This window comes from Leopardus geoffroyi, chromosome C1, assembly GCF_018350155.1.
Source record: "Leopardus geoffroyi isolate Oge1 chromosome C1, O.geoffroyi_Oge1_pat1.0, whole genome shotgun sequence".
Taxonomy (NCBI): Eukaryota; Metazoa; Chordata; class Mammalia; order Carnivora; family Felidae; genus Leopardus; species Leopardus geoffroyi.
Genome location: NC_059328.1, coordinates 7,176,595 through 7,188,793, shown reverse-complemented (window position 1 = coordinate 7,188,793; position 12,199 = coordinate 7,176,595). Strand labels below are relative to the sequence as shown.

General features: G+C 45.1%; 1 protein-coding gene and 1 non-coding gene across 10 annotated transcripts in view; both read right to left on the bottom strand.

Annotated features, from left to right (window-relative positions):
• UBE4B (ubiquitination factor E4B) overlaps positions 1-12,199 on the bottom strand; it is a 126,950-nt gene that overhangs the window by 84,430 nt on the left and 30,321 nt on the right. For 7 of the 9 annotated variants that reach the window (XM_045482102.1, XM_045482101.1, XM_045482093.1 and 4 more), the window contains exon 2: positions 703-889. In XM_045482102.1, the coding sequence (XP_045338058.1) occupies positions 703-889 (187 nt within the window). Of the gene's footprint in view, positions 1-702; positions 890-2,127; positions 2,252-4,278; positions 4,493-12,199 lie in introns of those variants that run through there. The other 2 variants (XM_045482097.1, XM_045482096.1) reach the window with 2 other exon arrangements.
• TRNAQ-UUG lies at positions 8,441-8,525 on the bottom strand. Its single transcript has one exon. It is a non-coding gene; the product is annotated as a tRNA-Gln (tRNA).

Sequence of the window (12,199 nt, the reverse complement as noted above, 5' to 3'; positions counted from 1 at the left end):
TTAGAATCCTAAGTAATTGTAATAATTATAATGATAATAATTCTCATGTTCAATAGAAAAGTTCACTTGACAAAAGATATTTTCAAATACGCAGGATGAATCAGTATCATTGTTTCCCAACAAAGACATACCTGGATATCAACGATGAGCCCATTAATTATAAAAAAAGAAATTTTCACAATAGTTAAATAATTGTCAATGAGACCGCTATAAACATCACATCAGGTGAACTTTTATACCGCAAAAATTCAGAGAGTTCTGTTGACAACATTAAATGAAGACATGGAAATCCGTAATTAGAGGCCTGTTATTTTGACCATTATTTCAATCTTGCCTTTTCAGATGATTTTATCATAGAAGGAAAGCATCAACCAAACTCATAAAATCGGCTGAGCCAAATTAAGTCTTAATTGCCTTACCATCAGAAATTAAGACCTGGTCCTGTTTGAAACAAAGGATAAAAATTACAGAAAGGAAAACAATTAGTTTGAACAGCTCACCATCAAAACGAATAGGGATGAACAAAACCCAACGTAATGATGTTAATCTTTAAACTACTGCTTGCAGGATGTTGAACAGCTGCTGTCCCATGTTCTCGTCTGTGGACATGCGGCCCAATCTTACCCCCTTGTGAAACTGTCACAACCATAAGCCTCACAGAAAGCCAGGACTAAACGTCCCAGGTATGAAAGTAAGGCTTACCTGATGCACCTATTGGGGAGGTAGCTGGGGTCATGTTGTGGACATTGAGACCAAGGCTCTGGGAGGGGCCCGGGGCTGATGCTGCTATGGGAGGCCCCAGCGGGTTCTCCCTCTGGGGCGAGGTGAGCGGGGTGGTGGGCTGGGAGGTCTGTCCACCAGCAAGTCGTGCGAGGCGCCTCCGTCGGATCTATAACGTGAGAGGAGAAAAGACCCGTAACTCAACCGCAGAAAACCCAATTCTGCCCGAGAAGAACAACATTAACGTCATCAATAACCATCGAAAACCACGCCGGAGCTTAACAACTAAATATGCCTGGAGGAAAAAAGGACCCACTCAAGACAAGTATTGACGTGGCAGACAGGTACACACCTCCTAGTGCCTTACAATCCCTGTTTATCACACCTCCTTGGCCGATACCGTGACGCTACCGTAAGCATACTACGTTTCTAAACACGCTGAAGCTCGTTATTTGAATACAACTATGTAACTTGGCCATTTTAAGTAAGCGAGATTTTAAATAAATACCCAATTAGATTCACTGAAACAAAAGTTTCGAAAGTAACAAACGTTACAGTAAGACACAAACGTTACCATCGCTTTCAGCAGTAAAGTGATTAGATTCTTCTTGCTTAACTGCAATCAAAATATAATCGGCCGCTGCTTCCTTATAATACTCCCGAGTTAACAAGTGATTACAAATATCTACCACCAAATCCCAGCGCATCACAGAAATGTTTCCCTCACGTTTTGACAGTCATTCATTTATAGCCAGGCAATAAACTCTCACGGACCACCTGCTGTCCCACAGGCAGTGAGGATGTCTAACCAACCGTGATAAGGCTTCTGTTCTGAGCAGGCATCAAAGACGCAAACCAACGAGGCTGCTTATGCTCGTTCTGTTACAGATAAGGAAGGTGAAAGAGTCAGCCTGTGACAAATGCTAACAGGGATGGACCTAATCTGAACCGAGAACCTGCCATTCCGACCCTGCGGGAAAGCTGCTCCTTTTATTGTTCAAACAACCAAGAACATCCTAGTTCTTGACCCCAAACCCGAGAAGCCCACTCCTGTGTCCCTGCTGCAAATACATCCCTCGGTGACCTTACACAAAATCCTGAGGTTTGGTTGTTCATCTACCTACATCACTAGGATAAATCCCTCGAAGGAAAGATTAGGTCTTAATTATTGGAAATAAACAGTGAAGAAATAATTAAACACTGATGCAGCACTTTATCTCCCAGCAATGTTCTCAACACTTTGTAAATCTATACTCACTGAATCCTCGTCACGAGCCTTCGTGGGTACTTAGGCCGATTTTACATGTGAGCAAACTGAGGCACAGGGGTTAGATACTTGCCTCGTTCATAAGTGGTAGGGCTGGAATTCGAACCCACGCAGTCCGGCTCTAGCGCCCACGCTCTTACCAGCAATCCAGCGGCCTGGGGATCCCTTGTGGTCTCCAAGACCCTCGCAGAGAGCACGCTGAGGCCAAAGCTATTTTTACAGTATCACTAAGATATCTGCCTCTTCAATCTCATTCTCAAGCGTCCAACGGGGTTTTCCAGAGGCTGCATGGCATGGCGTGTCGCAACAAATTAAAGGAGTTAACATGAAAATTCAGCTGTATTCTAGTAAATCAGACATTAAAAAGACCTGAAAAAGTCACTCTTCTCACTACAACTGTTTTGGAAAACGTAGTCGTTTTCGTTACAAACACATTATTTAGGGGTGCCTGGGTGGCTCAGTCGGTTGAGCATCTGACTCTTGATCCCAGGGCCATGATCCCAGGGTCATGGATCCCAGAGTCCATGATCAGGTCATGATCCCAGGGTCATGGATCATGAGGCCCTGCCTCAGCTCAGAGCCCCTCTCTCTTCCTCTGCCCCTCCCCTGCTCGTGATCTCTCTCTCTCTCTCTCTAAAATTTTTTCTTAAAGTTCTATTAACATACATTATTGTTTTTACTAATGTCTGTTTTTAAGTTGCTCACCCTTTATTTCTATTATGGTACACATCAAAGAATACAACCCACCTAAACAAAAGCTCTTTGAGATCTTCAACATTTTATAAGAACGTAAAGGGGTCCTGAGACCAAACCCCTGACCGGCAGGCTGCCTCTCTCTCATACGTCCTGATCTCCTTATAGTCGAGCATGGCACCTGGTCTGTAACAGGTGCTCAAGGCTCCCTGACCTGAACCGAACAGAGAACAGTGAAGGTCATCACAGATCATCCAGGGGAGACGTGGTATGAAGATGAAAAGACTCTCTGAAAGAAATCACTGAAGTCTTTCTCTCAAGAACACTTACCCGGGGTGGAGGGTGGGGCAAAGCGAACCAGAAATTCCCACCGCAACCTGTTCCTGACCCAATTACTCAAGCCGGAGCCCCTGGATCTGGGCTCCCTGCTTCCTCGCTGCACCCTCGGCACACACTCTCCTTTCAGCTGCTCTGCCACCACCCTATTCAGGCCACCACCCTCTCTCCCCAGGACCTCTGCAAGAGGTCCTCATCAACCTATCTGCATCCACTCTGGCCCGGTAAAAGCGAAGGCTCCGTATTCCTTTCTTCGAACACTTTCAAAGCTTTAGATTTCTGAAAGGCAACTCAAAGCGCAAGGAGGTCACACTTCACGCCCATGAAAACGGCTACCATCGAAAAACCATAAAGTAACAAGTGTTAGTGACGATGTGGAGGAAATGGAGCCCTCTGCAATGGTGGTGACACGGTCAGGCACCATTTTAAACAGTTTGGTGGTTTCTCAAAACATTACAAACAGAATTACCACACGATCCAGTAAGTCCACGCCGAGGAAACACACAAAAGGCAGGGACGCAAACAGCCATTCGTTCACCCGTGTTCACAGCAGTCATCTGTAAGAGCTAACACGGGGAAGCAACCCAAATGTCCACCAATGGATAAATGGATAAAACAAAATGTGGCACAGCCACACAGTGGAATATTATTCAGCCTTAGAAAGGAAGGACATTCGAGGGGCACCTGGGTGGCTCAGTCGGTTGGGCGTCCGACTTCGGCTCAGGTCATGATCTCAGTCCATGAGTTCGAGCCCCGCGTCGGGCTCTGTGCTGACAGCTCTGAGCCTGGGGCCTGCTTCGGATTCTGTGTCTCCCTCTCTCTCTGCCCCTCCCCTGCTCATGCTCTGTCTCTCTCTGTCTCAAAAAGAAATTTAAAAATTTTTTAAATTAAAAAAAAAAAAAAAAAGGAAAGACATTCTGACACGTGCTACAACACAGATGAACCTTGAGGACATTATGCTCAGTGAAATAAGCCAGACGCAAAAAGACAAAGACTGTAGGAGTCCACTTGTATAAGGTGTCTAGAGGAGTCAAATTCATAGAGACAGAAAGTAGAATGGCGGTTGCCAAGAGCCGGGGCGATTTAAAAACTCTTAAGTATAGAATCAAATGCTAAGTGATAAGAAGGCATGCTCTCCAACTTTCTCCTGCAATCTATTCACACAGCAATCACAGGAATCCTTTAAAAACACAAACCACACTCTGCTGCTCAAACCATTCAATGGCTTCCCACTGCACTTGGAGCAAAAACCGAGTCCTCACTGTGTTCTACAGAGCCAACGTCTGCCTCTCCAGGTGACGGTATGCCACTCCGGGCAATAGCCACACCAGCCCTCGGACGGTTCCTAAGACATCCTAAGCTCTAGCTTGCCTTCAGCCACTTGCAATTGCTTAAGCCTAGAAGCAATTTTTCTAATTCTTGGCATGGCTGGTTCTTTCTCTGCCTTCCATTCTCAGCTTAAATGTCACCTCCTCCTACGGGACTTCCCTGATGGCTTTAGCTAGCACTCTCCTCCCCTCCAAGCTCATGGACACCGCAGCCCTCCAATCGCATGCTTCAGGCACTCCACATGGTCTGCCGTCACATGATCTATTTCTTACTTACTGTCTCGCTTATTATCTGTTTCCCTAGTAGAACGGAAGCTCCGTTGAGAAAACCACATCTATCTTGTTCACTGGCGTATCTCCAGCACTGAGCGTAGGGCCAGGCTCATAACAGCCCTGTACGTATTCAACAACGGGAAAGAGTAATACACGCAATCAAGACAGGTGAAGTATAAAAGCCACACAGAAGAATGTTTAACTGAATATTCAAAGGCCAGACGGTGTTTCAGACTTGATATCAGGTCCTCTTCAGATATCCACTCATTGAACAAATGCTCATCAAGCACCACAGTAAACTCAACAGCCCCTGCTGTCACGGCACTCAGATTCTAGCAAAGACCAAAAGAACAGCCAAATGGACAAAAAGGATGCCAGGTGGTTACAAGCACCCTGAGAGAAAAATTAAGCACGGGGGGGGGGGGGGGGATAGCAGGGCACGCTGGGGAGAGGGCGCCGCGATTCTTAGATAAGGTGGGTGGAAAAGCCTCTCTGGTAAACGGGGCTTCTGCAAGCACGAAGGAAGAGAGGAAGCGAACCAGGTGGGTGTCTGGGAAGTATGGGGGGCTTGTGAGTGGCTCATGCTGAAGGTCAGCAAGACTTGTGGGGCTGGAGCAGAACGAGCCAGAGGGAAACAGCAGACGATGAGTTCAGAGGCATGAAGGGAGGGGCCTCATAAGCCACGGTGAAAGCACTGGCCCTGGGAAGCCACCAGGGGGTTCTGATCAGAAAAGTGACATGATTCGACTTACAATTGACAATTATTATTTTGGCTGCTACAGAGAATCGGCTGTAGGGGAGAAAGGGAGCAGGCAGAGGCTACTTAGGAGGATGCTGTGACCTGAACTCGGATGCGTGGCTGTGAAGATCGTGGGGAGTGGTCAGCTGGGATGGATTTGCAGGTGGATCCAGCTGATGGAATGGAGGCAAACAGGAAAGAACCAAAGGAAGTAGGGCTGACACCAAAGTCCTGGGCCTGAGACCAAGACTGAGGTACGAAACACGGAGGGAGGGAGGGAGGGAGGAGACGCAAATTGTTTTAGACGTGTGATTATCAAACGCACAGATGGACTCGTCTTTGTGTGAATTCTACGATTTTTTTAATGGAGTATAAACTAGGAATTAAATAAACAGCAATTAAAATTAAAATATATGACCTGGGGTGCCTGGGTTAAAAATGTCCAACTCTTGATTTCGACTCAGGTCATAATCTCATGGTTTGTGAGATCGAGACCCTCGTCTGGTTCTGCGCTGGCAGCATGGAGCCTGCTTGGCTATCTCTCTCCCTCTCTCTCTGCCCCTCCCCAGCTCACACATTCTCTCTCTCTCTCTCTCTCTCTCTCTGTCTTAAAATAAATAAACATTTTTTTAAAAAATAAATTAAATTAAAATATACGATCTGATGTGCAGGGCAGAGCACAGGTTAGAGATGGCACATAAAGCCACGAGCTGGGATGAGATCACCTAGGCAGGTGTGCAGACAGAGACAAAGTCTGAGGATGGAGGCCTTGGACACAACTGAGAGGGGGAGAGGAGGTGACGCCACTAAAGGACCCTGAAAGTAGTGTCAAGAAGCCTCTGGGCTCTCCAGAAGAAGGTTCACTGGCTTCCTAAAACCCACTCAGAGAATTTCAAGAGGAATCACTCTATTTATAGGCCGAGCAACATGAAGACTGAGAACTGACCACTGGAATTGGTGATGAGGTGGTAACTGAGGGCCTCATCAGACCCTATTTTGATGGATTGGGGGGGATGAAAGCTTGACTGCAGTGGGGCTGACAAAGAATGGGAGACTAAGGGCGCCTGGGTGGATCAGTCAGTTGGGCCTCCAACTTTGGCTCAGGTCGTGGTCTCGCGGTTTTTGAGTTTGAGCCCGTGTCGGGCTCTGGGCTGACAGCTCAGAGCCTGGAGCCTGTGTCGGATTCTGTGTCTCCCTCTCTCTCTGCCCCCTCCACCACTCGCATGCATGCGTGCTCTCTCTCTCTCTCAAAAATAAATAAACATTAAAAAAAATTAAAAGAACAGGAGACTAGAAGTACTGATTTCTGTGGGAATGCAAGCTGGTGCAGCCACTCTGGAAAACAGCATGGAGGTTCCTCAAAAAACTAAAAAGAGAACTACCCTACGACCCAGCAATTGCACTACTAGGCATTTATCCACGGGATACAGGTGCGCTGTTTCGAAGGGACACATGCACCCCCATGTTTATAGCAGCACTATTGACAATAGCCAAAGTATGGAAAGAGCCCAAATGTCCATCGACGGATGAAGGGATAAAGAAAATGTGGTGTGTATATACACAATGGAGTATTACTTGGCAATCAAAAAGAATGAAATCTTGCCATTTCAACTACCTGGATGGAACTAGGGGGTATTATGCTAAGTGAAATCAGTCAGAGAAAGACAAAAATCATATGACTTCACTCACATGAGGACCTTAAGAGACAAAACAGATGAACATAAGGGAAGGGAAACAAAAATAATATAAAAACAGGGAGGGGGACAAAACAGAAGAGACTCATAAATATGGAGAACAAACCGGGGGTCGCTGGAGGGGTCGTGGGGGGGGTGGGGGCGGGATGGGCTAAATGGCTAAGGGGCACTAAGGAATCCACTCCTGAAATCACTGTTGCACTATATGCTAACTTGGATGTAAGTTTTTAAAAAATAAAAGATAAAATTAAAAAAAAAAAAGTGCCGATTTCTGAAACTTTTTACTGTGAAAAAAAAGAGCATAAGTAGGAAAGGGGAGGGGGCGATTACGGTGAAGGTCCATGGAATCCACTCTGCCGAGGAAGGGAAGGAAGGATGAAAGTTCATGGAGACAGACGGGCTGCGGACCCCAGTGGCATTACTTGCACGACACGGTAGGAAATGTGGTGCAGGAGAAGCGAGATCCGTCAGGAAACCTGCATTTTGGTGCCACCACGGATTGGCCGTGCTTGCTGTCATGTTGGATAACACACTTAACTCTCCAGAGTCACCTTCTCGTCAGCTAGAAAACAGGCAGAATAAACTCAGCCCGAAACAGCTTTCCCAGGTAGTTGCTACAACTAAATGGGGTGATACAGGTAAACGTGAACACGAATGAGTGAGGTGTGCTATATTCCCATACGGGCATCCATGCAGGAATCAAATGCATGAGCTTGTGCCCTATGCAACGGTCTGGAAGATTCTCACAAACAATACGGAGCAGAAGCCAGATGTAAAAAAGCATCGACCGCGTGATTCCATTTGTAACAAGTTCCAAAACAAGAAAAAACAGAGGCGTGAGCAAGCTTCTCAGTAGTAGTGCTGGTCTTTGCTTTCAAACGGACACTATATTCACAGCTGTGTCCACTGTGTGAAAATTCACTGCTGTACACATTCAATATGGGTAGCAAGTTCATGGGTATTTCATCATGTTCTTCATCAACTTTTAAACGTCAAATACAGTCTCTTATATGTTTTAAACATAATGTAATTTCAAGGTGTTTTTTTTCCAAGTTTATTTATTTTGACAGAGTGTGAGCACGGGAGGGGCAGAGAGAGAGAGAGGGAGGGAGAGAGAGGAAAAGAGAGAGAGACAGAGAATCCTAAGCAAGCTCCTCACTGTCAGTACAGAGCCCAATGTGGGGCCCAAACTCCCAAACCGTGAGATCACGACCTGAGCGGAAACCAAGAGTAGGATGCTTGACCAACTGCGCCACCCAGGCGCCCCAAGCACAATGGAATTTAAAAAAAAAAAAAATTAATGTTTACTTTTGAGAGGGAGAGAGGGGCAGAGAGAGAGAGGCAGACATAGAATCCGAAGCAGGCTCCAGCCTCTGAGCTGTCAGCCCAGAGCCCAACGCGGGGCTCGAACCCACGAACCGTGAGATCACGACCTGAGCCAAAGTCAGACGCTTAACCAACTGAGCCACCCAGGCGTCCCCAGGATGTAATTTTTAAAAAACTAATCCTACTTATCCTTCAAGGCCTAAAATGCTACATTCTCTGTGTGGATGCTATGAAGTTTTTTAAATTTTGTATGAAAGAGTAATTAAATAAATTGTAATTAAAGTTAAAACCTGTATTCACTGATACTGAAATTAAAGTAGCATTTTAATTTTTAAAGTGTGTTTATCTGTACACACCAATGCAACAGAGGGCCTGGTAAAAGAAGACTTTAAATTCTCAGGGAAATCAGTGTTTGGGGAGATCTGGTTGAAGTTGAGTGGAGTTACGTTAGAGGTAGCTAACTTGGAAGCCCATGCTTGACTTCAAATTCAAGTTCAACCTTTACTACTTACTACCAAGGTAGGATCAAGGTAAGTCACTTACCCTCTCTGTGCTTCAGTTTCCACATCTGTACAATGGGTGTGGAAAGAGTAGCCTCCACACAGAGTTATGAGAAAACCACCACCCACTCCCCGTTTTCTACTTCATTTTTCTCCATGGCTCTTATCTGACCTCCGACACATGTGATGCTATTTATGTATTGCTTATTCACCATTCACCATTCCCCAACCATTCCCCAACTCTAAGCCCTTAGACTTTTAAGGGCTTTTAAATTAAGACAGGACTTTTCTCAGTTGTTTTTACAAGAGGACCCAGCACATGGTAGGTGCTCCTTAAATATTTGCCAAAGTAATGAGAGAATGAATGAAAAAATACTAGAAAATGCACAGTGCATAAAATTTACTATTTAGGAATTAATATTACCATTATTTTGAAAAAGCACACACACTGCTTTTGGAAAAAAAGCAAAGCCACTTTTATATCTGGTGCCAGGTTCAGCCTGAGATGTGAAATTCAAACGTTCTCCTCGGTGAAACAAACACAGAATAAATGTCCTGACTCACTGCAATAAGGCTGGAAGGAAGTTTTCCAAGAAAGATTTCCACTGGGCTGATGTTCCCCGATCCCTACCCCCAACACTCCACAAACACAGGTTTAGGAAAAAAAGAAGAAAAGAAAAAGGAGAATCAGGACTTTGTGAATTATACTGTGGGCCATTAATGAAGACAGAGAAGCGCAGTAAGGGACACAGGCAGGTCCGTGCACGACACGAACTGGTAGGAGGTGAGGATAAAACCTGCCCTCACCTCCCCCATCTTCAAGACCTACTAGAAAGAGGAGAAACGGCCATGAAAGGGCCAGCGCTCGGGGCTGTCTGCAGGGGACTCAACGGGGGACAGTGCCCTTCGAGGGGCTGACCACTTTCTACGAAGGTGGGGGCTTACATGGGTGATGGGCACTGAGGACGGCACTTGTTGGGATGAGCACTGGGGTGCTGCATGTAAGCGATGAACCATGGGAATCTACCCCAAAACGCAAGAGCACGCTTTACGCACTGTATGTTAGCCAATTTGACAATAAATTATATTAAAAAATAATCATCATAAAATAATAACTAAAAAAATAAACTGTTTAGCAGCCCGAGAACCCTGGGAATATCCAGACAGGAGACTCCCAAGAGACGGCTTTGAGCAATCGAAGGCATAAAGGCTTATCTAATTAACTTGACTATTAAGAGATGTGACCTCACTTTTATCACAAACAGCGCATCACAACATATGAGACACAAACTAAAAATAGTTCGGCACATCAAGATATTATTCAACTTTTTTTCTCTTTGCTTACTCTTTTTAACACTAAGCACATAAGACTGGTATCATCTCTCTTACGTTGAACAAGTCCTTTTTCAAAGAACTGTTTTCCCAGATGTCACAAAGAGAAAACACCAAAAGCATAAAAAAGGAACTTGTGATTCTTCAACTTATGTCCTAAACCACAATTCAAACCCAGACATACAGATCATGAAACCTCATATCTAGAGTTTTTCTGGTCTTGACTATCTCAGTTCTCATTTCACAAGTGACATTAAAATAGGGTTTTCCCCAGAACTGTTGTACCTGATGCCTTTCCCTACCCTCGCGGACCTGATTAAAAATAGATTCAAAACAGCTACCGTTCAAAACAGCAAGGGCCACTGTGGGGCAGAGACTCTGACGGGATGGGCCAAACTCTGCTCCTCTTATTTTTAGTGGGATTGGGGGGGGGGGGGGGGAAGCTGGGGGATAAATCCCAAAAGCACTGTTTGTTTGTTTTCTAATGTTTTGATTTATTTATCTAGCGAGACAACGAGCAAGAATGGGGGAGAGGGGCAGAGGGAGAGAGAACCTTAAGCAGGCTCCACTCTCAGCGTGGAGCCTGACATGGGCTCAACCCCACACCCCTGGGATCATGACCTGAGCCAAAACCAGAAGTCGGACGCTTAACTGACTGAGCCACCCAAGTGCCCTGAGATACCTCTTGTTCTGATCATTGTTGGTTTTGTTTTCTTTGTTCATAGCTGGCCATGTCTAAAACTTACAAGACGCTATGACAACCTCACAATATGCCTGGATCTAAGCCCAACAGTATACCTCAAAGTAACGCATTCAATCAAATCTGAACATCACAGCTCTGTGATTAAAAATTCACCAGCTACATTTTAAAAATTCACCATTTTAGGGGCTCTAAGACAAAAAAATAATTTTTAGTGATATGATAAACACTTACCAGCTCTTAATCCATGTGCCAGATGCTATTCTAAGGGATTCATGTTTTTTTTTGTTGTTTTTTGTTTTTTTTTTTTTTCAACGTTTATTTATTTTTGGGACAGAGAGAGACAGAGCATGAACGGGGGAGGGGCAGAGAGAGAGGGAGACACAGAATCGGAAACAGGCTCCAGTCTCCGAGCCATCAGCCCAGAGCCCGACGCGGGGCTCGAACTCACGGGCAGCGAGATCGTGACCTGGCTGAAGTCGGACGCTTAACCGACTGCGCCACCCAGGTGCCCCTAAGGGATTCATGTTTATAAATCTAGTTAAGAATCCAAGGCAATCAGTACAGTCGTCTTCCCATTTTACAGATGAAGAAACCAAACTCACAGAGGTTAAGGGACTTGCTCAAGGTCACACAGCCAGTAAATGAAAGAACAGATATGAGCCCAGACAGTCCAACTCTGGAGTATACAACTCTAACCACAGCCCACGGATCTTCACAGCAGAAAATCCCTTCTGAAGTCGCAACGACCTGTAGATAGAGGCAGCCTTATTCCCCTGAGGACACGGTAATGTTCATTATCAGTTATGAATTCTACCTGAATGGATACGTAGAATGTTATAATTTCAGATACTGTATTCGTACTCCAATATTAGAGTGTTCATGAACTCCCTCTTTGATGAGTGTGTATACTGAAATAGAGAATATTTCCATTTTCTGGTCCAGAGTGTAGAGAGCACAGCAAATAAAACAAACAAAAATAATACTTTCTGAACATAATCTTGCCCCCCCCCAAATTCAGTCCTTTATTGGTAAGATGACATAACATCCAAGTCATAATCCCTACCCTCAAGGATTTCCAGATCCACTGAGGAAAGACAGATGAAAACCAGTAATTATGATACAGCACAAAAGGTCTGCACAAGACATAACAGCAGCAAAAAAGACACAAAGGAGGGCAACTCAGGCCCCAACTCAATCTGGGGTATCTGTTCTTGCTTGATGGGAAGGTTACACACTCATACACGACACGCATACATACACATGTGCATACATAGAGAGCTCAATAATG